Below are 26,408 nucleotides of genomic sequence, written 5' to 3'. Positions count from 1 at the left end.
AATTTTACTTTTTTTGGGGTTTTGTATTCTATAGTGCTTGCAAGTTGTAAAAACACTCCCTGGTTGTTTTTTTCTTTAGAGGAAAGAATGGTGACAAATTACATCTCCTATTGAAGAGCCCTTCAAAACAAATACTATGTTGGATTGTCTTCTTGATTCACCTAAAATTTCTCTGGTTTCAAGAAGACTTATAAACCAACATATGAACAACTCAACAATATGTATGAACAATTCATACACGTGTGAATTTAAACAACAACTGGTTTAGGCTTTGCAGATTGTGATTGGCTACATAAATTACCTTCAAATGGATCGGAAATTTCCATTTCTGAGGCGTAAAGAAATTGGGCCTAAATTCTTAGAAAACAAAACAAAAAAAACCCCAAACAAACAAAAAGAACAACAACAAAAAAAAACCGAGCAGAAAACAATTTATGGTGTACCCTGGATATCTATTCCATCACCTCCCATAGTGTTAGGGGATGTCTGGTGGATGTTCCCTCCTCTTTCCTTTCCCCAGACCTATTGTGTGTTGGGTTTTTTTTGGAAGGAGGGTAATACTGTTGGCCTGTCCCATCATTTATTCTCCCAGCGAGTCCAACAGAACTTACAGGCCATTCTTCACCCTCCCTACCATCAGGCAGGGGAGTCACCACCCAGGAAGTTTCTGGGAGAAGGGACACCACCTTTGGCTGTTGTGTTGGTGGTGCTGGGGCTGCTTCACTGGACAGTCTGCTCAGGAACCACCCTGTGCAATGAAAAGACAAATCAAAGGTTTTTCGCTTGCTCATTTGGGAAACCCTGAGCTTGTTCGATCAACTGCATGCCAGCTAATTATGAGGTCTCGAGAAGGTGGTATTGGCAGCAGGGAGGTGAGGCAGTTTGGGTTTTGTTTTCCTGCTGTCGCTTTCTGGGATTGTGTTGAGCGGCTGTTAGAGCAGGAATGCATTTGATGTGGAGGATGCCCATGCTGTACTCGCAGAAATCTAGGAGGAAAAAAACCAACCATGTGACCTATAAGCTATAGTGCTAGTCAGGACACCCATTAGCAAAGCCTTTGAAGATAGGAACTAAGGGTTAGAGAGTCTAAGTCTTTGATTGCAACTCTTTGTAGGGAGGACCTGAAGGCAGTAATAACACCGCAGACACAGATTCATAGGCTTGGAATGTCACCATGACTTTAATAGTCCAAATAATCACCTTTTCTTTTACTCCCAGTTGAAGGTATGATTTATGGAGGAACTATAATACATCCCCTGTCCTTTCTAGCTCAGTTTCCAGCATTTAACAGTAACCTAATTAATTCTTTAAAATATATATTGATTTAACTTACTCCTCTTCTTATTCCTTTTCAATAGCTGCTCCAGTGAGAATGTTGTAAAACAGACATACTACTGCAGCTGAGGCTTTGACTAGACTGTGTAGTTTTAACCTACCTAAGTGCAAGGACAGCTTTTATGAATGCAAATTGTGTTGTAGCAGCAGTGACCATGTCTGTTTATACCAGGGCAACTATGTAACTAACTCGAAATGATGTGTGAGTACTTAATTGTTGGCACTGGGAATACCTGGGTGATGTAATTTCTCCGTCATAGTCCTCCTGGTAACCTAAAGTACGAGTCATTTGACCTTCTGTGCCTCTTTTCACCATGCATAAAAATGGGAATAATAACTCGTCATTACCCTAGCCTTAAAATACCTGAAGGTACTTTGTTATTACAAGACTGGGGAAGGAGTCCTATAATTACATGGGTAGAAAAACACATTTGTAGAAAGACCAGATGCTTAGGCATACATGCAAATGGGAGATTAAAAGCTTCTCTTCCTTCTCCCGCCGACATAATTTTCTTCAGATTGGAATACTGCACTTTGTACTTTTACAGGGATAAAACTGATTTATCAGACCGAACCCTAAGCTCTCCTAAAATATCAAAGCCTAGGTCATTATCTTAATGTCTAAGCTAAGCTAGGCTAAGCACAGCAGACCCAATGCTTATGTTACCCGAGATGCATCTTCATTGCACACTGGCAGAAATCCCGAGTAATTTACTCAGTGGAGTTACATCCTTGTAAAACTCATGTAGATGAAAATAGAGCTGGAGCCTCATGTTTCTGCTGTTACATGAAAATTTGACATCACAGACATATTTATAATAGAAATGACCATGCAAGCCTAAGGATTGTGCATATTTTTGATGAATGCTAGTTATTTAGTTAATTCCTTTCTGTATACTGCAGAATAAAGTGTAATTCTGTCCTCACAGGAAAAACTAGGTTTACTCCATGCTAAACCTCCTAATTTCTGTGTGGCATTGTCTTCAGATTCACTGGAAACCCACTTGTCCGGATACGGTTGTGCATTCTTCTGATACTTGTTATATAGTTAATCATAGACTATAAGTTGAAGGAAGAATATTTTCGGGTTTAACACAGGATTTTTTTTTTTAAAGTTGATTGGTGTTGATCTGAGGTTGGTTTTTAGTATTGTGCACTGCTGCTTTTTCCACTGCTTTCATTCTTTCATATTGCTTCTGTCCCACAAGCCATTGCCTGTAGTTCTCTGAGCAATGTATTGCTAAAGTGAAATAATTACACACATATAACTATCACAATAATTTTTTTTCCTTTTGTGTGTATTGCCTTGACAGTAAGATCTGAGAAGGCAAAATAAGAATTAGGTCCAAACACCAATTGTTCTGTTTCTTTTGCTAGATGTATCTACGCCAGAGGCTGGAAGAAAATTAGTGGATGCCTCTGTAGTGAACGGTGGCCTGGCACCACAAGGAAAGCAGAATGGGGCCACACAAGTGACAGTGCAACGCAAGAGACTCCTTAAGGCTCCCACGTTGGCTGAACTTGACAGCTCAGATTCAGAGGTAAAAAATCAGGACACAACTTGCTTCTTGATTTGTCAGAATTGAGTCTTATTCCTTAATTTGCTGAACTGATCAGCTGAGAAGTGACTTTGCAGATTATCATCTGATTTTTCCATGACTGCTTTGTCAGCCCACAGAACTTCAAAAATATTATATCAGACCTCAAAAATGAGAATATTCTTGTAAAAGGTTAAATGCTAATTTTGGCCTTAAACCCAGTATTTACTAACATTTCTAAATGCCCGGTGTATGTCCAGAGTGTATGTATAGCCATTATGCTTTTGGGAATGCAGGCAAAGGTGTTGCGGTCTTCTGGCACCCATGCAGGAGCTGTCACTAAAGGCCTCAGATGTGAGGCCAGCCTCACCGCACCAGCTGTTAAATAAAGAGCATCGGCTGTGCCAGAGGGGTTGCAGTTTGGTGCAAATGTCAGTGTGTTAGTTTGCTATATAGGCTTGGGAAGTAACACCCAACAAATGTTTCACAGATAGGGACAAGCAAATACCATTTAATTGGAGAAACAACTTTAACTCTCCATTTGAGAGAGGATGGATTCAAAGCTTTAAAAAAGCATAAAAAGGAGAAGAGCTTAAAAAAGCTCTCTAGCTTAAAAGCTGCATTATATATGATCCTGAAGAAGTACCAATATTACATCCTCAAGAATGAGCTTTGTCTTCTGGACCAGTAGTATTATTAATTGTGTTTGGACCTTTCTGAAAGTTAAGCTGTCTGGAAAACACATGCAGGCAGGGTTTATTCACAGAGGCTAATTTTAGCCTGGGGAAGGCAGTCTTCCCTGACTCTCTTTCTCTCTAGTAAATGGGGAAGGAGGGCTTTCCTGACAGGGCACTTATAAAGGCGTCTAAACTGAAAGATAGGAAGGAGACTGGGGATAAATATATGTGGGGAGAAATTTATCTCTTTGCATACTTTCTTGATGTGTGAAAGGTTGGCTCTCTTTGTATAAGGGGTTATCCTGTGGGTGACTTGTGTGGGCGCATAATTTGATGCATCTATTCTGAAAGCAGAAGAGATTTGCATTCTGAAATCTCTCAGCAGTCTTTAAAATTACAAGAGAGGCTATATGAGGTTTTGTTAATATGAATGAAGCTGGGCAGGATGCAGGAATATTAAGACCTGTCAATGAGAGCTGGATCTTGGAAGATACAGCTTCCCAGCTTGTAGCTCTGTGCATCCTGAAGCTAATGCAGCATGATATTTCACACAGAAAAATGAGCAGAAGTCAGTAAAAGAAAATTCTGTAAAGGGAAACATGAAGTGATTCTTGTAGGAGGGAAAAACAAGATGTCCGACTGTGACTATTGACCCAGGACTACTGTGTAGGCAAGGAAAGTCATATAGAATAAGCTCTGGAACATACAGCAAAAGACAAATTGAAAATAAATCAGCCATATCGAGCTGTCACAGAGAGTAGATGCTGTACTGGTTTGAGTCAACAGAAGTAGTTAGTGAAGCAATTAAGATGATTAAGATGCTCAGCAGAATACTGGGTGGGCCTTAGGAACAGTGCTAAAGTAGTATAAATAAACAAACTGAAGGGATTTGGGGCGAAATTTTACAAGCTGACAAAGGGGGTGGGGCATAGAACATTTGAAGAAAGCAAAGATAGCTCTGTCAAAATGTCTTATTTCTTTCCTGACTTTTACTTTGTATGTAACACACGGAAGAGCGTATGTGTTGTCCTGACTGCCTATAAATGACTTGGCCACCTCTTTGCCTACAATTTGAATTGGGCTTAACCTATTTAGAGTTACTCACTGGGAGTTAAATTATGACTATGTTATGCCCTAAATTACAGGCTGTAAATATCTACACTGCTGAGCTGTGGACCTCCAAATGAGCTATGATGCAGACCCATTTTCTTCCCCCTGCATCCCCTTTGTTCTTCTCTCAACTGTGTTGTGATGCAGACTACGCCCCAACACTCAGTGTTGCCAGCCAGAGGTGAAAGGGAAGGTCTGATACAGCCCTGTGCCCATTTGCTGGTACAGATATAAAAATGGTACCTTTCTAATGAAGCTACAGCTATCTGGACAAAAATAATGTCAGTAACATATTCAGATCTTTTAAGGTGATGCCTTAAAAGCTGCAGCTTTCTCAGTACATGTAAAATTCTAATTGTTTAGCACTGTGCGGAGAAATGTGCAGTCCCAGATGTTGGGTTGATCCAACCTCAAGTGTAAAGTCTACCATAATAGTCAACAGTTAATGTATTGATATGAAGAAATTCATACGATGGTTCATCGGTACTTCCTACACAAGATTTCATTCTCAAAAAAGCCTTCCATGTTTGAGAAATCGTGGGGTAGTACTAGCATTTTCAGTGCATGTGTCTGTGCACAGAAAAAGTAATTTGAAATGACAAACCAGGAATACCTGTTGTCTAAGTAGGATGATATGCCAAATTTAACATACTCCTGGCTTCCATTCTCCCTGGGTTGGTTGTTTATACTTACTATTTTTTATACTTAGTCATTGGCTCTGACAGTTCATTCCCTCTCATTCTTTAGAATAAGAGGTGTGGCTCCTGGAATCTTTCTAGTAGGTCTTTACCATAGAGAAGCCCCTTACTCTCTATTTTTGTCCATTTCTTTCCCTCTGTTTTTTTCAAGACTCCTATGCCACTGGAATAGCCAGTGTTCCTCCATTACTAATGAAATAACTAGAAATCTTTCACAAGAATGGGAGCAAGACGGAGACGTCTGTGTGCAACAGACAGGTTTTGCAACATGTGACTGAGACATCATGTCCATCTTGAGCTCAGAAGTGGAATGAAGAATGGTCAATAGCTATTTTTTTCCATTGAAAGGTGGCAATTACCAAAATTAGATGGACATGTGAAACATTTCTGTAATCCCTATTTTACAGTTTTACGTTAAAATATATGTAGGCTTTTGATATTTTCAGTTGTGCACCTTGTTCTGTCTCTCTTATCTCCAAGCCAGTGTTTCAGACACAGGAAAACGGAAAAAAACGGAGAACAAAAAACCCAGAAAAGCACGTAAATAAACTCAATGCATAGACTGTTGCTTGAATCGTGATTCAGTCTTGTGTAAAACGCTACAGCATAAGATGCCGACAACTGAAGCACTTACAATTTTTGGTCAGGACTAGGTAGGGTCCCACAGAACAAGAGACTTCTCTAGAGCAAGGATTGCTTGGATTGTGCTCCAGAGACAGCTGTTCCCCGCCTGCTCCTCAAAAAGCCCTCTTTGAAGCCCTGGTTGCTCTTCACTCATAAAAATGAGCAGCACAGCACCATGGTTATGTCTTTTTAACTGACAGCTTACTTAGTTCTTTGTCTTAGCTTGTTAGCTTCTGTGGCAATGAGAAAGTAGTCTTCCACTCAGAAGAATTTGACTCCTACACAGTGAAAAGTTTAGTAGTTTCCTTTGTACGGGAGTTATTCTCCTTCACAAAATTTATATCTTTAACTCTAGACTTGTGAACACTGTTGCGCCCCTTTTAAAGAACAGTGCATCCAATTGTCTTGCAAGTTCTCCAGTGGTCTTTTAAGGCAACCATGCGGCATGAAGCAGTGACAGGCAAAGCTATCTGAGCTAGCTCTGTAGTTAAATTGTACTGGTTTCTGCAAGTAAAACAGCTGATGTAGCTAAATGCGCAGCTTAAACTTCCCTACAAGCTTCCCATCACAACTGTTTTGCAGGGTCACACTTAATGTGTTAAAGTGAATATATTGTTTTGGGATCTGAGCTGGTTTGAGTCCCTATGCAGAATACTGTATTGTGGCATGTATGTGGGAACAGTATACATCACAGCATCCTCACATACAACACATACCCTTGGGCTAAGCATAAAGTACAGATCACCTGATGGGAATTTGTAGAGGCCTCTGTCCTGTGATGCATGGTGCTCATTGAGGTGATCCTGCCAGCTTTTCTTTTTTGACTTGCTGTTACCAAAGAAGGCAATCTTTCAGCCAGTGGAGGTTTTCCTGCTTGTGATTCACGTAACTAAGGAAATCTGTGAGAGAGAAGTTCAGCCATTTGCTGGATTTCTGAGCACGTCACTTGTTTGATCTGCAAATCTTGATAACTTAAATGATGTAAGTCTCCTTGGTTAAAAGCATTCATATTAGAGCTAAAGAGCATTCACACTTAGTCCTTCAACTCTGTTCCTTTGGGAGGCTCCTGTGATGATCTGTATCTTGCTGGTATCTGGTGGCTGAAGACAGAGGTTTTAGGTGAAAGCAAAGGATTTAATAATTCGGGTGGCATAATGCTTTAGATAGCTGAAAGGTGTTAGTCAAAGCCCATTTCATTCATCTTGCAGGAATTGCTCTCGGCTGTTGTGATGAAACATGCTTATATAATGAATGAGATTTCTTTTAAATACAGAAGAAAGGAAAAACACAGCAGGATTAGGGGTTAGAGAACAGTGAAGTGGAGATCAGATTAATTTCTTTTTACCTGAGTCACTTGTATGAGTGGCTGTCATTCCTTTGGAGACCAGAGAAATCCAAATGCTGATTCCTTGCTAGCGTGAGATACAAAGTTGAGTTAACGCACCTGCTGTAGCTGCAAATCCTTAGAAGTCCTTGAATACAATGAGGAAAATTAACAGGCTGCAATGGACTCATGTACCTCTCTTCTGATCTTAGTCTTTCATGTGACAGTTAAATACACTGAATTCCAAATATCTACCATTAATTCCAGTTTCTAAAAAAACTGAGCATTGAAAATTCCATTTACTCAGCACTGTGTAGAGTCAATGTTTCTCTCAGGACTTCTTCTAGGGCTTTGAGTGATTGAATGGTGCAAAATACCTTTGATGGCTTGCGATTTCTGTGTGCCAAGAAGCAGTAAGAGAAGAAAAAACAATCCCTGAGGAATTCTGTTTCTTTTCCTCTTGCCACACAGGAGGAATCAGTGCACAAATCAGCAAGTAGCAGCAGCATCTCCCCCTCACAAGTGGAAGATCCCTCTCAAGAAGGCACCAGCAGCAGAAAGAGTGAGTTTTGATGAGAGAGCCCAGTGGCTGCTTTTACACACTTCTGTTGTCTTCCATTCTATGAACTTTGTCTGAAACTTTTACAGAAAACTGTAGCTGAGGGTTGTTAATGCACTAAATCTCTAAAGCTTGAACCCCAGAACCTGCTGAATAAGTCAAATGTGATTAACGATTGGAAGGCATTTGCCTACACTATATGTGGGTATCTTTGTGAAAGAGAAGGTGGTTTCATACTTGAATTTGATGTGGAACTGTAGAGGAAGTCAGAATTGAATGGGGGGTAGTTTAGCTACGCTCATCTTATTAAAGGATTTGTTGCTGCAGAAACACATTCTAACCTGAGACCAATTTAAATGTTTCCTGCATCTCTGTCACCGTCCAGTGAATGTACTTGTTTGAAAGACACACAGCAATCACCAGTATTTCTCACAAGTATTTACTGGGAAGAGGGGAGGATCTGTTCTTTTTTTTTTTCAGGCACAGTTATTGTAGGCTTTACTGGGTGACAATATTTTTCATTTGTTTCAAAGTTTCACTGGAAAGGTTTTGTAATGAAACATGTAATCCGTGCATGTATTTTCTGTGCACGATGGTGAAATAAGTAGAATAAGCCAATACCCTGAAACAGCGAATTTATGTACAATGGTAACTGGACAGTAGCGTGCCTATATTTGCTAGTTTTATGAGTATTCCTATTCTCTCAGTCTGGAAAATGTGATGAATGTGATACCTGTCTTGAAGATACTCTGAGTATGGATGTGTAACTTCAGCCATCAATAGTGGGAATTCTAGCAAATCAGTGGCTGGTTTAAGTACTGAGCAATGTTATCCAACAGTGTGTCTTACAAGAACTGATTTTTTTATACTGATTGAATCTTTAGCGCCTCCAAAGTTCTTGCCCATATCTTCTACACCGCAGCCTGAGAGACGGCAGCCACCTCAGAGACGACACTCCATTGAAAAGGAAACACCAACCAATGTGAGACAGTTCCTACCACCTTCAAAACAGAGCTCCAGATCACTTGTAAGTGGAGTGAGTAGTAGGAGAGAGAAAAAGAGGCATGCTAAGAGTATAATGAAAATTAAAACTTGGCTTCAGTGTGATTAGAACTTGACTCAAAGAAAACTTCTCAATTCAGAAACAGCCCTTGGCTACTAAAGACATTTTGAAATCAAGATTTGAACTTTGTCTCTCTAGCATATTTATCCAAAATCCCAGGTACAGGTGCCTCAGAAAACATTTGCACTTTGATTAGGACTCTTGAGTAAAGCCACGTACCTTGGTTTTATTTCAGAATGTTATCAAAACAGATGAACTTCACCTTACTGATTTTCCATTTGAACAGAGACATTTCCAAAGCAGTGGATTTATTTTGGGAATTTTTTAGTTGTTGGAAGTATTTTAGTTAATGGCTGAATGAATGGAATGGTTTCTTTTCTTCCCACCTTAAGAACTTATGTGGTAATGTTTATACATGTGAAAGCTCTTTCAGTAGTCCAAATCAAGCTTTGTCTATGTTGCTTTGTTGAAGTTACTGAGGCAAAAACCTGTATTACTGCTTGAAAAGAAAGTACAGTACATTTTATCAATTAGCTTTAATTGAGAGCTGTTTTCCAACAGAGTATAAACAGCAAAAGGTACGAAATCCTGGTTCTTTTTTGGTGACATACTGATTAGTGCTTTGTAATTTCATGCAGGATATGTTCCTCGTCTCTTTTCCTCCCAGCAGGGTTTCGAAGTATGCCCCATGAGGTGCTGGTGAATAGAGAAATCAATAAACACATCCTAGTTTTGAAAGGAAGGGAATATCCACTCACCCCATCTTGTAGTGCAGTGGTATTAATGGGCTTTGAAGAGTGTTTTTGTTGGCCCGAGAGATGGTGGCCAGGATCTAAACCTATTAGATGATGAAGTTGAACGGTAACAAGAAAATTATCTCCAAATATTCCCACAACATACTTCTTCCTCTTCTTTTCAGAGGGTCTGCTGGATTTTGTTTATTATATCCTTCCAAGTAGAATGTAGTTGCTCATTCCAGGTGGAGCTCAGGTGGTAGCATGTTGATAAACGCACAACACAAGTAGACTTCTGCCGAAGTGAACTTTGAACAGAACATACTGCACCAGAACCAAGTTGGAGGGTTTCTTCAGTATGCATTTGAAGACACTATCATATTAAATGGACTGCCCTGTCATCGCCTGCTGCATTCACTATATGTGGAAGCACAAGCTTTATTTTCTGATAGGCCCAGAGTCCTTCACAGACATATTGTTTAAAGGGAAGAGGGGAGAAAGCATTATATGTTACATTGAGGCATTTGCTCCGTTACACTTTCAGTGTATCTAAATATGTTAGATCATAATACTTACCTCATATCATGTATTTGAGGGGATCAGGCAACTTAAAAATCTTATATATGAAGCCGTTATTTTAAATAGCTCAACCAAGTACTTCACAGGACCTTTTGACCACATATGTATTTTCATTCTGTCAGTCTGGTCACTGACATATGCCTAGAAAGATATATACAAAATAAAACCATTGCAGAAAAAACTAATTCATTTATTCCACTCCCCCTTAAAAATACTAAAGGAAAAGGGAGAAAAAGACATTAGATAAGTCAGGCTAATGTGGGAACACATGGGAAAGGTTTTACTAGTTTCTTTTGTGCTTGGGGTTTTTTGTTTTGTTTTGTATTTTAATCTTCCGAGCACTGTCACCTAGCTTGGTTTTGGCTATGAAGTGCGAAAGAAGGAAAATCAGTAGTGAAATGATGTTCTGTTAATAACCTATTTTTTGATGCCCAGAGAACTAGTTCTTTAACTTGGCAATAGTGCCCTCTAGGGTGTGACAGACAACTGCCACAATGCTTTTGTTTTCGGGTTTGGTAGATGGTTTCTGATATGCTGGCACTGGCCCAGTTCCACGCTTTGGCTTACTGCAAGTCTGTGCTTCCCCGGAGAGATGCCAGCTTCTTTTAGTGGCTGCGCCAGATGCTGCATGTGTAACATTGCCGTTCCTGGAGTGAACGCTTCTCAATAAGTGTAGAATATTATTATTTACTTTTTATTTGACTTCACACTTCTTCATCCCTTCCTCCAGGATTGATGGAGTTTCATTTCTTATCACCTGCTCCTGTGACCGCAGTTTCTCTTCAAGGTGAAAGAGACCTCATCAATAAATAGCCCTCAATGCCAGTGAAAACAGGCAGGGGTTTGCTACAGTCTCTTAGCAGGATTAGCAAGAAACTGGTCTGTCTTGCATACTAATGGCAGTTTTGTGAACTGGCATCTCATCAGAGTTAGACCTAAGTAGGGGCGGGGTGGGGGGAACAAACTTGGAAAACATAGTCCTTTTGATATGTCACCCTACCAGTGCTACACGGAAAGGCAGGGCAGCTCAGTGATTTTGCGGGGGGTCAGCCCTGGTGGTGTGCTTGCTGTAGTGAGCTGACTTGGTGCTTAATCAGTGAGATGAAGCCGGTGTCCTGAAGTGTACATATGGATGCCTTTGTAGTCTGTTTGCTTTTTTAATTATTGTCATAATTATTTTTTTTCATAACCCAGAGGACCAAAGCTAATGGTTTCATTTATACAGAGCATTTGCTTCTCTGCTTCCTATCTATTGTTCAGGTTCCTAGGATAACCAGTTTATTTCCAAGGATGACTTTCAGACCACTTTTTTCAACTATGCAAACAGCTTCTCTGCTCAGTGCTCATCCCGTTGAAGCAGCCATGTGTGGGGTGGCAGGGGCTATGTACTATCTCTGTGAGAGAGCTTTTGCCAGCAGGTGGAAACCCGCAAAGGTTTGCCTCTTTTTGCTGGCTTTGGAAATCACCTTCACCAGCATGTTCCCTCCTAGGGGAGCACTTCCTAAGCTGTGGCAAGAATTAAAGCTTAGGTTGGGACATTGCACCTGATTGACATTGATTTCGATGTGTGTAGGATATTTGTGTGTCTTCAATCACCTCACGGGGAAAAGAAATCAGTTCTGAAAGGACAGCAAACTAAAAATGCAACATCACAAGATTATCAATGGGACAGACCTTAAATGTTACAGCACGTGAAGATCCTGCAGCAAAAATCCAGCAAAACTATTGTAATCCTTGGACTATGTTGAAAAGAATAAGGTTTTATGTTTCTAACAAGATACACTATGTAGAATGGAAGGGCATTTGCAATCTGTTTTACTTGAAAACCTACCTATGGTTTTGGTCCTCAGCACACTTACGTATCAGAACTTGCAGAATAACTAAAAACTATGTACCAGGGAAGGCAAATCCACTGAAAAGAAAAATTAATTAATTTACCCCTATGTAGAATGGGGGGTTGAACATGAATAATTTAATGTTTTCCTTCTTTTTCTTGTCTCAACTAATAAGTGAAAGTGTGAAACCTGTTGCAGGAGAGTTTATAGCTGAGATATCCAGCTGACTTCTTAGAAACTTTCTGTCTGCAAAAGCAACAAGAGTTTTGAGTGCTTGACTAATTGTGAATTGCAGAATTTAGAGACCAATCCAGCACTTGTTCGTACTGCAGTTTACTAGGGCAGCTCATTTGAATGCCTAGTGACATCCTTTGATGAGAAGTTTTACAAGGAATATATTTATGTAAAAATGTGTTAGACATAAGGACCTATATGGTCTCTGTATGCTGAGAATGACCTACAAAGCACTTTATTTCACATTATGGATATGTAGTTCTTTCTACCTGCTTTTCCTGAGTAAAAAAAATTACACATATACACCCTAAGCTATTATGGTGTATATAAATAAGATTGCACAGTCAAAGTGTTAAGCCAGTTCTCACTAGGATCATGGAAACTTCAAGTTCAAAATAGTGTTTTTAAGTAAGATTTTTTTTCCCTTTAAAAATAAGAGTACTGACTTGTCTTTAATATTAAAATGAGTATTGAGTACAATTCCAGAAAATCAAGACCATTCAAACTACATTTTGTCTTTAGTATGTTCTGTTGTATGCAAGTGTTGCAGAGAGCTGAATTTCTCTCACTTGGAGCTGCCTAACTTGGGTGCAGACTACTGTTGGGAGTTTGAGCAATAATGCCAAAGCATCATTGTTTAATGAAGTTTAGTCAGAGCTTAGTGTAATTTTAATTAATTTCAATACCTTAGAGCTAGTGTTGAAACAAAATATTTTCTCATGTATTTACTTCTATTCCGAAAAGGAAAAAAAATAATCAAGCTGTTTTCTGAAATCAGCATATTTATCTTTCATTTAATGTTGCATTAACATTTTGTTGTCCTTGTGTAACTTCTGGAATTAAAACATTAGCATTTAAACATGTGAACATTTTCTATGTTTCCCCTGTTGCCTGCTAGCTATTTCTATTTGCTTTAGTGATAATCATTTTCGATTGGTACAACAGGCCCACACTATTCCCCTAGTACCTGCTCTACACCTATAGCAGATCCGCAGACTTTCTTCAAAGGAGCAATATTCCCTGATGTCGTCGTTCTGTAAATTAAAGGAATGGGCGTTCATGAGGGGGAAGGAAGAGCTTCAAGTAAGAAATGTATTTCTGAAGGACTTAAAGCTCTGATTGATTACAAGCATTCAGTCAGCCTCATTCACCTTGGACAGTTTCTCTCAGTCTCCCACGATGCAGAATTGAGGTTTTTTGCTGGCATTGTGTGCATCATGCTTTCCCACCCACTTCCTCTCCTGTCTCGCCCCAGCCTTCAGCCGTGCCTTCTCCATAGTGAGGCAGTTGCTATGGGAAGAACCCAGAATGAAACACTGAGAGCTGCTGGTTAGCTGTAAAGTTGCTCATCAGGAACAGAAGTTATTTTGTTTTGGCTGTGCAGTTTTACACCGCAGAGCAAATTGCAGTTGCTTTTGATGTAGTTTGTTCTTTCCAGAAAACTAGTGATTCTATACCCCAAAGGTTTAGCTGGCAAATCTAACAAAGTTAACTCAATTCTAGTCTTTTGTGGGGTACCTTAAACAGAGTGAAGTTTCTTTGTGTTCCCTTTCTAGATAGGTAAGACAACAGTTTTTAAAAATGTGGTGGTTCCTAAATGCTAATGTTTGCCAGGTCTGCAACATAGAAAGATTTTCTTTTTAATCTAATGGAAAGACAGAACAGACCTCTGAGTACATGGAAATGGGGCATTTCACTACTAATCCAATTCATCACGTCAATTTGTAAATGAGATCTCCAGGCTGTCAGCCACATCTTTGTATTTGCAGGAGAAGTTTCCTTCATTTATTCAGAGAGCATTACATGTCATTACCGCACAGTAGCCCCTCTGGGCTGACTGAAAAGGTTCGCTAAGCATAAAGCGATGCGAGTTCCCACAGAGGTTTCTGTCTTTCTGTTGGAAATGTATAATCAACTACAGGGCTGGATTACAAATTGGGTTGGTGCTTTTTATTCTCTGGTACCAAATTCAGGAGTTCTCTACTCAATATTCTCCTAAATGCTGTAGTACAGAACAGACGTAAAATTTTGTAAGTGGGAAGTTGTGTTGTTAGTCTCTATTTGAGTCTCTGCCATTAATAATGCAACACTGGGTAACCAATACTCCTGCTTTATATTTGAAGATTATTCTATAAAACTTAGATTGCTGCTGTAACTTTCCTGGGGCAGAAAGGAGAACTTTTCTGCCTGAACTGCTGTAACTTTTTGTAGTCTTGGTGGGATTCTGATCATGTGAGCACCAAGATGGGGTACCACTGAATAAAAATTTCTGCTAGAATGGGCTACTAACAACATTCTTGGGCTATTCTGGGCACCACAGAGTCTCAGAGAAATTGCGTGTCTTCAAACAATATACTTAATAGTAATATCACCTGCCAAATTACCTTTTCCCTTTCAAATTACAAACCCGAACATTGATTGGTTTGAAACAAATCTTTGTAATAAAAGACAAATGGGGAGAAGGGTCAAGTGGTTTGAGGAGGAAAAATGAAGAAAACTGTCATTGTTGTGAAGGCTGAACATCAGACCATTTAGATAACATTTAACACAGTCTCTGATGGTTTGAAATTCCTGTGATGCCCATGAATGAGCCAGTGCTATTCCTGTTTGAAGGGAGAAACACTCTATTTCTGGAATTCCTAACCAGGTGGCTGGTTGTCTAGGTTGAAGTCTGGAAGAAGCCATTTGGCTTTGAAGTAAGACGGGTTTTTTGGCTTCCAGGAGGAGTTCTGTTACCCGGTGGAATGTCTGGCTCTGACGGTGGAGGAGGTCATGCATATCCGTCAGGTGCTGGTGAAGGCGGAGCTGGAAAAGTACCAGCAATATAAAGATGTCTACACTGCTCTGAAGAAAGGAAAGGTAGGGATGGGTCTGTGGAGGCTCCAAAGCTTATTGAGGGAGGCCGGTCGCACAAGCCTCCCGCTTACACATTTGTTTCTTGCCCTGTATTGGAGAAAAAGACAGAATATCCACCAAACTCCCCCTAAATGTGTAACATAGGGGTCAGCTTCCTTGAATTTTGTGCAGAAACATCAAAACTTTTCATGGAAATACTTTATTTGTTTAGATTGTCTATAAAAATGCAGTAGCATTTGCAATTATCAGAGCGTATCTATATGTGTAGGTTTTAAACTTCATTGACGAAAGTGATTTCTGTCCCCATGCCTTCTGCAGTATTTCTATTCCAGAAAATAGAATAACAGCTAGCAGTAGGAAATTACAACAGGTTTTCCATATGAATGCTCACTGTCAAGCAAAGAGGGAATGAAAGCCTTCAGGGAAGTCAGAAAACGTGACCCCAGAAGGAGGTTTAATATTAGAGAACCCATTAACTAACACATATTTTCTGTAAACTGCAGATTGGGGATTGGTATTTACCAGTAGCAGCAGTGTCCTTTTCCCCCACTTTTGACTTGTGCTACTTGAACACCTCCAGCAAGTGTATTTTGACTTCACAGTGTATTTCACCTACAGGCCTACCTATGTGTATTATGCAGATTTAATTAAAGATTTAATACATTTAAGGCACAGGAACAAGAATCTTAAAATGTCATTCAGTAGATTCACCTGTTGCATATCATCATGATAGCTAAAGCTTAGTAATGAGCTTTTATCAAATCTCAAAGTAAGTTGATGCTTTAATTAATTTACCCCGTTGTTATTCACTTTTATTTCTGACCAAATTTATCTAGCCTCACCTGAGTCTTTGGATCTCAGTATGACATCTTTTGTTTGACTGCAAAACTTTTCATTGTTCAATGCCTTTCCTTCGTAGAAATGTTCTTAAGCTGTGATCCTACCTCCTTTGAATAAACTGAATAGATGGGATTTATTATCCCACTGTAAGGCAGGTTTTCCTCAAGTAAGATTGCTGTAATAGCTCTTTCCTGCACCTCCGCTAGTTTTCAGGAACACAGGATTAGAAGAAAATAATCAAATGTTATCACAGACAAAAACTTTGTGTCCCAGAGCCTGACCCAGATGGTTAGGAACAATTTCCAGCCTAAATATATTCATGGCTGAATTTATGCCCATTCGTTCTTGTGTTCTTCAGTTGTTAACGGTTACCCTTCCTTACTGGTGTTACTTTTACTTTCCCGTTGCTTTTTTGTGTAGTAATGATATAAACATCAGTGAGGGAGGAGTAAAAATAAGTTAATTATTAACTGGTAAGTGTTTAATTTAGGTAAAAAATTAAAGGCGTATTTCTAAATATATGAAGATACAATTCTGGACCATTCTTTTCAATATCATCTTAGAAGTATGGACCCCCAAACTGGATGTACTGCAACTGTTGTCCCACTGATGGCAACTGATAGATGAAGTCAATATTGTGCAAGACTTTGCCTAACATTGTGGACTCCTGTGTTCTTCTTTTAGCTCTGCTTTTGCTGTCGAACAAGACGGTTTTCTTTCTTTACCTGGTCTTACACTTGTCAGTTCTGTAAGAGGTAAATATTTAGTATCTGTTAATAAATGAGCACCATTTCAGAGGGAAAAATATTCATTTATACATTAGAAACCCCCAAATTTTTCCATTGCATACTGTTGATTGTTTTTATTTCTGTAACAGTTGATGTTAAAAAAAAAATTATGCAAAGCCAGTTCCTTCCTAAGTGACAGAATTGCTTCCTTGGACTGAAACTCTTGGCTGAAAGTGAGAGAAACACTTGTTTGTTCTTTTATGCTCATGGGAGAGTGAGATGGAATTTATTCAGACTCCACAGTCAACAGTTCCATAACCTCTGTTGTTGGGGAAAACATTTCAAGGCAATTTACCTTTTGGATTATTTTTAGGATATCGGTGGGGGGAGAAGGAAAAAGGAATAATTTGCAGGCAAAATGAAAATTTTTAAGTTGAACAGTGAGACAATAAATCTGGAGATCTATGGAATCACTGACTTACTGTGTCACTTACCAGAGGAGGTTTCTTTACAGGAAAAACAGCTATTTCTTTTTTTTTTCCCCCCTATTTTTTAATTTAGCTGTAGTTCTTGTTTAGCATTTCTCCTTGCTTTTGGCTTCATGTTCTGATTGATGTTATTACACTGAAGAAGCTTTAAAAATAAAAATGTTTGTGTAAGGGGAGGATGGGGGAGGATTCTGACCCCTGAAAACATTTATCCCTTATTCTTTATTTAAATGTAGTTTTTCCTAATGAAATCATTCATGCTTTTGCTTTCTTACACAGGCCTGTATGCTCACAGTGTTGCAAAAAAGTAAGTAAACTTATGGTTAGATCATAGAGTCGTTTAGGTTGGAAAAGACCTTTAAGATCATCAAGTCCAACCGTAAACCTAAAACTGCTAAGTCCACCACTAAACTACGTCCCTAAGTGCCTCATCCACACGTCTTTTAAAAACCTCCAGGAATGGTGACTCAACCACTTCCCTGGGCAGCCTGTTCCAATGTCTGACAACCCTTTCAGTGAAGAAGTTTTTCCTAATATCCAGTCTAAACCTCCCCTGATGCAACTTGTGGCCATTTCCTCTTGTCCTGTCGCTCGTCACTTAGGAGAAGAGACCAACACCCACCTCTCTGCAACCCCCTTTCAGGTAGTTGTAGAGAGCGATAAGGTCTCCCCTCAGCCTCCTCTTCTCCAGGCTGAACAACCCCAGCTCCCTCAGCCGCTCCTCATAAGACTTGTGCTCCAGACCCCTCACCAGCTTCGTCGCCCTTCTCTGGACACGCTCCAGCACCTCAATGTCCTTCTTGTAGTGAGGGGCCCAGAACTGAACACAGTACTCGAGGTGCGGCCTCACCAGCGCCGAGTACAGGGGCACAATCATTTCTCTGGTCCTGCTGGCCACACTGTTTCTGATACAGGCCAGGATGCCGTTGGCCTTCTTGGCCACCTGGGCACACTGCTGGCTCATCTTCAGCCGGCTGTCAATCAACACCCCCAGGTCCTTTTCTGCAGGGCAGCTTTCCAGCCACTCGTCCCCAAGCCTGTAGCATTGCATGGGGTTGTTGTGACCTAAGTGCAGGACCCGGCACTTGGCCTTATTGAACTTCATCCGGTTGGCCTCAGCCCATCGATCCAGCCTGTCCAGATCCCTCTGCAGAGCCTTCCGACCCTCCAGCAGATCAACACTCCCACCCAACTTGGTGTCATCTGCAAACTTACTGAGATCTTTTCTAAAAAGCTGTAATCTTTGTAATGATACTGCATGTTCCTTCCGCTATTCTCAACAGATGCGGTTGCCATCAAAGCCATATTCTACTCTCCCCATCTTCTCACTGGGACCTTCAACCTTGCAAAGAGGAGAAAGCTTTATGAGGCCAGAGAAACCCTCTACCAGTCACCGCCGATCGCTGCGGAGCATGTCCAGGTGAGAAACAACCCTAGCTCACATGTGTCTATTGGAAATGCTTCCTAAGTGCTTCATATTGAGTTATGAATCATTAAGAAGATGCTGCCTACCTGTTTTGTAGTTCTTAATGTTTCTAATGCTTGTAGTAACTTTTCTGAAGCCTGAAAATCCATGTCTTTTCCACTCATTCCTTTGATTTACAGAAATAGCATTCGTAACAGTGTGTCTTAAACCTTTTTCACTTTACAGGTGAAAAATAACATGAGTCTAGGACAACTGTATTTCTGTAGCACTTTTGCAAAAATATCCTTAGCATGTCCTTTTCTTGTGTGAACAGACTCTCAAGATAAATCTCGCAGGCTAGAATCACTCAGTGAATGGGAATTCAATGATGTCTTGCACAGATTTATCTTTTTTTTTCCCTAATTTTTCTAATTCTAATTTTCACCATTTTTTTTCACTTTGACATTATCAAGTTATCTACTGGTTTTATATCCTATACGCAGATGGTTGTCAAAGCTAATCCATGAAATTAAATATAAAAGAAATGTTCCTTTTTGAGGGGATCTACAGTATAAACCCTCTGCATGAATCACTAGTGCTATGATGCTGTGTGAAATTAGCCAAACACATCATCTCTTTATAGTTGTTAGTAAGGTTGTTTTTGCCAAGGTTACACATACCCACAGTTAGTGACCCTGCAATCTTGCCGAACCAGGCAGAAGCTGTCGTCTCCAGTGTTTGGTCTCTTGGTGTCATTTCTGGGACAGGAGAAAGGAAGATTTGAATGAAGACCATTCTGATGTGCTGTTTCCTGAAGGCGTCCCTTGGGGCCCACTGCCATGCTGCTAAATAATGTGACAGGTCCTGCTCTTTTGCCTTTCAGGTTGACCTCAAGGTCCAAATCTGTGGATAAGTCACATGAAGAGTTTCCCAAAGAATTAATGGAGGACTGGAGCACGATGGAGGTGTGCGTGGACTGCAAGAAGTTTATTTCAGAAATCATCAATTCAAGCCGGCGCAGCCTATCTCTGGCCAACAAGCGAGCCAGGTTAAAAAGGAAGACACAGTCCTTCTACATGTCATCGCCAGGAACCTCTGAATACTGCCCCTCTGAAAGGACTATCAATGAGATCTGAGCCTTGTGCCTTTTTCTTTGCTTTTGTCTTCATGAGGTCATCATCCATGAGCAAGGTCACTGAAACTGGATTATCATTCCGTTGCTTCGTTTCACTTGACTGGCTTGAATTTGCATTAGATCACAGGATTTCCTACTCCAGCGGTTCCCAGAGATGCAGAATGCTACGCAACGGGTCAGCTTCTCGCACTGAAAGAAAATCAATAGTTTGAAAATGTTGCCTCTTTTGTATGTATGCGTTGAAACTAGAAAGCCTTTTCTTGCTTTCAATCTTTTTTTAACCATGCATTGAATCATTTTTCAGGAGATGAGCTGAAAAAGTATGTTTAATGGAGAACGAAATCTAACAAAGTGTCAGTGTTAGCACAGTAGCAAACAGTAAGTCATATTGGCATTACCACCCTAGTAATGCTCACGTCCTAGTTGAAACAGCAAAGGGTCGTATTGCACACCAGACACTGAGTATGGGTGACTGTGGTCAAAACCATCTTTCTTTTGTTTTGGTTGCTCTGAGATCAGGGTTCAGCACGGGACTCGACTATGTCTGTGTCCTACAGCAAAACACACAATGAAGCTGTTTGCCTGTGTGGTTGGCCATTCCCTTGTGCTGCTGTACTTTTTAAGCCTTAGTGTACTTCTAAGTGTCTCCTGAGCAGGTTTTAGTAATTTCCTTTCTATCTTGAATGTATGATGATGACTACTAGTAGCAGTGAATTTTAGTAGTAGACAGAGGTGTACAGTTTATGGGGAGGATGAGAAATAAGGGAGGCTTCTAATTTTAACAATACCTGTAAATTTGTTCTCGTGGTTACTTGGAGAAAACGGTGGGTAAGGTGTACATTTGTATCATAATGGAACACACAAATACTGCTATAGTTCGGTCTGACAGCATATCCACTGATAGCCCCATTTTTTCTGGGGTTTATAACTTGGCTGTAAAAATTCATGTTCTGCTGAAATTTGGGACAGTGCTGTCTCAGATTGGGAGCAATCTCTCTCTTTTTTTCTTTTACCTTTTTTTATTATTTTTCCCTTTTTAATTTGTGTACAAAAGAGTGCTAGACTAGTTGTTTAGAAGTTCCAACAATGTTACAATGTTAACTGACATCTCATGCTTTTTTGCACTTTTTTTATATTCAAAATACTTCTTTTTTTTTTTAAATTCAGGCATAGCCAGAGTTTAGTCAATAATTTGGGGCCAGATAATTTTGGTATTTAAAAACAAGCTAACATAGCCAAGTTATTAATACTTGAAAATCAACTACTGTAACTTTTTCATAAATTTTTTAATACCCTGAGGCATATTTAATATCTATATAGGAGTGTATTATAGAATGACATAGCAGAAAAGTTTCAGATCTATTTATTAACATTTCTATACTTCGGATTAATGAGAGATACCTCAGAACTGCTCCAAAGTAGCCGGGATTGGATTTCCGTAACATGATTTTAAAGATGTATTAATCAAAACAGATTCTCCTGTCCAAATCTCATTCATTGAAAAGCCCAGAGAAGGCAGACTGCCCCGCCAGCCATGGTGAGGCGGGGTGCGGAGGCCATGGGGCAGCCGGGGTCGTTGGCTCCGGTGCGGTAGCTGGGCTCCGGTCCTACTGTGGGCTGCCTCCTGCTGCCCCCGGGAACAGGGCTTCCCCTTCCGAGTGTGTTTGCATGTTACATTGCAGCCTTTGGAGCAGCCACTCCTATCATATCTTTTAAGTTGATTTGAAAAGCACAGGCAAAAGTCCCCTTTAACCTTCCCAGGGACTCATCCATCCTTATTTTTCTTTAAACACCCCCTTGGAAAAGGAGAATTTTTGCATATGCGGGCTTATCAAAATAATGTTTTTAATTTTTTCTGAACCAATGTGAACAGGAAAAGCAGGGCTGAAGGCTAACTCTCCCTCGTAGCTGTCCTGTGTAAGGTCAGGTGTCATGGCCCTCTCCTGGGGGTGCCTCTGGAAAAGTGTCTTGCATGTGCAAGCACCTGGAGTACTGGCATGAGGTAAGGATGTAGGAGGTGAGCAGCACAGACAGGCTGATTTGAAAGGTCTGCTGTTGCTGGAAGGGTCGCCTGATCTCAGTCACATCAGCACTTTTTCTTGGTTCTGTGCCAAAACCAGGCTGTGTGTTTGCTGCACAGTGCATCAGGAAAACCAGACTGAAAGAAAGGCATGAAATCTCACTTTGCATCTCCCCTGTTGTTGTTCCTATCATTCTCTTCTGGAAGTGCCCCAGCTACACGTTACAATCGTTCAACCCTCTGCTAGCAGTCCTTTTCCCTGGCATCCTCAAGCCACTGAGGTGCAGCGTATCCAGCAGATTTATTTTCCCCTTTGAGAGGGATTTAGGACGTTGCAGAGCAGGCAGGATCAAGGACTAAGTAAATCCTGAGTGTGCGAAGGGAAATGAGTCCCTCACAACACGCCTGTGCCCCCCTCCACCTTGGCAGTGTCCGGCGCAGCTGTGGGGAAGCAGCCGAGCCTCGGGATCCAGCCTTTGCCTTCCTAGGATGCCCAGCAGCCCTTGGCTCTGCTGCACTGGGCAGGGTGCAAACACTGAACAACGGCGTGGTGGTTGTACAAACTGCTCCATGTTGCTCACGCAGAGCTGCCGTGGGGCAGGGCCTGGATAACCTCCCTTTTTCCCTGGGAAGAACCCTCTGGGCTGCTCACACAGGCTGTGGCAGGCTGCAGAAAACATGGTGTGGAGGGCTGCCTCCCCTTCCCTCCCACCCCTTCCTCTCTGCCACAGTTGCTCCGCATTATCCTGGCATTTCATTCCGCAAAAGAGAAAGCAGCGGGTTGGTTTGTCACGCGAAGCCTGAAGGAGCTCAGCTCGCTGGTTGCCTGGCTCTCTGCAGAGTGGGCTATTTTTAGCTTTCCATCTCGCTGCTCGCACTAGCATCCCAAATCCACTGCCGCCATTTGCCTGCGTGCCCTGCAGTGCTGCCCAGCATGTCCTATTTATGGTCTGAACTTCACATTAGCGTCAGAGGATGAAATCAGAAGCTTGTAAATATGTGTAATATATTTGTTAATATTTAGAAAGTCTCCATCAATCATGCAATGGGAATTTACTTTCCCATGATGTTTTAAAAAGCAAATGAGTCTTATTTATATGTGTGTTGGCTATTATCTTTATTAGAGTTAACTCTTTCAGCCCCCTAATACAGTTTGCACTCCATAGGCATTTTAGAGGGAATTACTGCTGAAAAGAATGCGGGACTAGCACAGTGAGCTCCCTTCCATGAATTTTTAAAATATTTTAATTTCTTTCAGCTTTATTAATATGCCCAAAGTCTGTCTAAATATATCATAGGAGACCCAAGGAGTTAAAAATGCCACTGGCAGCATTGGTCTTGTTGTTTTGTATGTGAACCTGGTTGTGGAGAATTCCAGACCAGCTCTGCCCCACGGCGGCGATGGAGGAAGAGAGCAGGCCTTGGCTGAGGCTCTCAGACCTGACCTTCTAAATGTTCCTGGTCACAATAGCGCTTTGGGGGCTTGTTGGTTTTTCTCCTTTCCCCACTACTTCCTTTATACAGGGAGGGGTGTTACCTGGTGAAAATAAAATGCCTTTCCATTATAGCCCTTGTCTGTGTTAATTATTCACGTGGAAACTGATTTAAAGGTTCTGTCTCTCTCCTTTTTCACGCTTTTATAGTTTTGTAAGATCAGTCAGATGCTTCTTTTGGCAAAGAATGGTTAATGAAAATGATTGAATAACAGCTGAACACTGGCTGGGCTGCATGAAGGGGCAGAAACATGTCGACGTACTCTTAACAGCAATAAAACTGCTTGTGTAACCCCAGTGATGCGATTAGCACATAGTCATCGTTTCCAGCCAACTCCCTCTGTTACCAGCGTGTCACTGCTTCCAATACTGACGGTCTGCAGCTGAGGCACGCTTGTCCTGCACGGAGTACAGGCTTTGGAAAATCTCCATCCCTCATCTTTGGGAGAGAAATGATGGCAGTCTTTTGGAGAGGTTTTTGATTGATTGTTTTTAAACCAGAAGCAGAGAGAACATTTTTGTCACAACTATTACATTGTTCTCTCTTCTCTTTCAAGCTCCCCTTTTTCCCCAGGCAAGTTCAGCATCAGCTTCCATGGTTAGTTACTGGCTGCATGCTCGACGGGTTAAAACTAATCTAGAAGCTCCAACTTTAGACTCCGAGTTGCTGCCTTCGTGCTTTACCTCACCCAGCAGCTCTGTGTATTTTTTAGGAATGTCTTTCTTACGAGCTCAGTCTCATCTGTGAAACAGTGACAGCACACAGGCATGAGGGAAAGGTGCTGCGACTGTACGCTCTGGTGCTACAGCACATGGATTATGTTAACGTTACCGTAAAATTTTGTAGTATTTCCGTGTTGGTAACTTGGAGCTGCTCTGGTTTATTTCTTCTTCTTTTGTATGTATGTATCTTAAGGCCAATCTGAGAATGCTTATGAATACTGATTCCAGCTATAAAGATCGGTTTTGTTGTTTCTGTCTGATTTTTACTACTGTGTTTCAGATTTTTGGGGTACCTGAAACTACTATTCACCAAAATGTCCTGCTAGGAAAACAACCAGAGGGGGGCATTAGCTCAGTCCGACAAGATACACAAGGACACGGAACCCATTTCCTGACACGTAAGCCTAACTTCATGAGTGTTGTCCTCACGGCAGCTTGATCGAGTCCAGTGCCGCAGTCCCCTCCCGCTGGGAGTGGTGCCAGCTACCGTGTGGGAGGGGTAGGCACCCAGCAGCACCCACAAGCTCCGGCAGCCCAGAGCGGAGGGAGCCCGTGGCCCTCCCTGTGTTCTCGGCTTGACATTGGCAAACGCCAGCACTGCTCTTGTTGCTCAGTTTACCTGGCACAAGCTGTGAGCCTCTCCATGCCCCACGGTCCCCATCTGCAAAAACAGGGACTACAAAGTGGTTACAGCTGTTTAAAGGATTTTGAGAGCCGCTGACAAAGAAAGAGAGGAACGCTCAGTGTCAGAGCGAATTGGATCCTGCACTGCAAGTTTCCATCAGCTTTCGTTACCTGAAAATTACTTCAGGTGCACTGAATTCCAGATAGTTGAAACTTTCCACCACTTTGACAAGCAAAGATTTGTGAACGAGTTTTACCGTGGTAGTCTGCACTCAACGAATGTCATAGGGCATAATGAGGAGATGGATCTACATAGTTACTAAATAGACACAGCAAATTTTGTGTGGGGGTAGCTTTGCTTGTTTATTTGCACTAAACTGCAATTCAGTAACTTTTCCATTTCTCCTCCAGCCGGGCCGTTTTGCAGTGGCTCTGCCTGGCTGACCCAAGTGTCTGATACGCAGGTAGCCTGGGCTCTGTGTCCTGAAATAACAGAAGCCGCTGCAGTCTGCGAAAGTCGTTGAGGCGGTTTTTGTAGAACAGTTCTAGAGGAAGCCATTTGGAATAGACCTTTCTATAGCTAATAAAAAAAATACATTTTTAAGCAGCTAGTCTTTCGAGGTGCCAGGCTACTTAATGTACTGTCACAGCTGGAAAAGACCAGTTTGATTATTAACCCATTTGATTTAAGAAAAACCCTGCAAGTGCAAAAAGGTGAGCATCCAGTATGAAAAAATACATTCTTGGTGCCTCCCATGCAGCTGCAGCATTTACATTAAGCTCCGGGTCCTCCCTGTGTTTCCCTAACCAGAGTCAGGTCAGTGCTTAACAGTGGGAGCCAGCAATGCTTTTGCAGGAGAGGCTGTAGGCCAGGCATTGCAGCGCGGGATTGGTAAACTGGATTTCAGGGGCTGCTAAATCTAGCATTAAAGGACACGGGCAGGAGGCTGGCTTCCAGAGTTTGGTGGAAATAAGCACCAGTTATGCCGACAGGTGTATATGCAGAGAGGCTGCATTCTCATGGCCCAGCTTACAGGACAGGTAGATGCCAAGGCCCACCTTTGGCTTAGATATTTAAGATGGGCACGTTTCTATCAAAGGGGCTGCTGGTTACATTCTCTGTGAATTAGAGAGCAAAACAAAGATATAATGAGGAGTGTATTTGAGCTGTATTTCTGTTAAAGCAAAACACCCCAACACCCTCCTTTAATAAAGGAAAAAAAGAAAATCCCAAACAGGAGATGCCCTTTTTGGACATTACCAGGCCCAAAGCACAAACCCTTCCCCTTCGGGCTTCTCCTGCTTCTGTGCTTTCACTGCGCATGTACCATCTGTGCAGCTCCAGGTACACCCAGGGCATCAGCTCTAACAGAGAAAGGCAATAGGATTGTCTTCCGCTTGTTTTCATGTTATGTGGTATTGAAATGCAATTAACTAATAAAAAGTTCTTTAAAATGACACTGCATTGCTCTCGCTTTCTTGAGCTAACTGTAAAGATGGCGAGCATCGTGTCTTACACGGCACAGCTGGTAAGGGCATGTTCTGCAGTTGTTTGGTCAGGTAGAGCCCTGAACCTCAGCTGCTGCAGATTTTAACTAGTATAGAAGAGTAAGAAGGGGAAGCATTGCATCAGTAGGGCCCCAAATCAGGAGCCCTTACTGATGATTTTACTTGCAGGTGCCTTCCAATAAAAGAGAATCACACCTCAATCATCCCAGCTGTGGAAAAATTAAGAGGACAGGACCTGTGCTTCACAAAAATGCCTTTTCATTGAGCAAATTCATAG

The 26,408-nt window shown here is 41.3% G+C and overlaps 1 protein-coding gene across 2 annotated transcripts in view; it reads left to right on the top strand.

Moving 5' to 3' along the window:
- SPIRE1 (spire type actin nucleation factor 1) overlaps window positions 1–19,783 on the top strand; it is a 72,146-nt gene extending 52,363 nt beyond the window's left edge. For both annotated transcript variants that reach the window (XM_059815899.1, XM_059815898.1), the window contains 8 exons: window positions 2,713–2,876; window positions 7,778–7,868; window positions 8,750–8,892; window positions 15,032–15,169; window positions 16,691–16,761; window positions 17,502–17,529; window positions 18,506–18,642; window positions 19,511–19,783. In XM_059815899.1, coding sequence (XP_059671882.1) covers window positions 2,713–2,876; window positions 7,778–7,868; window positions 8,750–8,892; window positions 15,032–15,169; window positions 16,691–16,761; window positions 17,502–17,529; window positions 18,506–18,642; window positions 19,511–19,763 — 1,025 coding nt within the window. In that variant the 3' untranslated portion in view covers window positions 19,764–19,783. The remainder of the gene's footprint in view (window positions 1–2,712; window positions 2,877–7,777; window positions 7,869–8,749; window positions 8,893–15,031; window positions 15,170–16,690; window positions 16,762–17,501; window positions 17,530–18,505; window positions 18,643–19,510) is intronic.
- Window positions 19,784–26,408: the final 6,625 nt, after the last annotated feature.

Source organism: Gavia stellata, chromosome 3 (genome assembly GCF_030936135.1).
Source record: "Gavia stellata isolate bGavSte3 chromosome 3, bGavSte3.hap2, whole genome shotgun sequence".
Lineage (NCBI taxonomy): Eukaryota > Metazoa > Chordata > Aves > Gaviiformes > Gaviidae > Gavia > Gavia stellata.
Note: the sequence above shows the minus strand (reverse complement) of the source record. Positions and strands in the feature narration are given on the sequence as shown.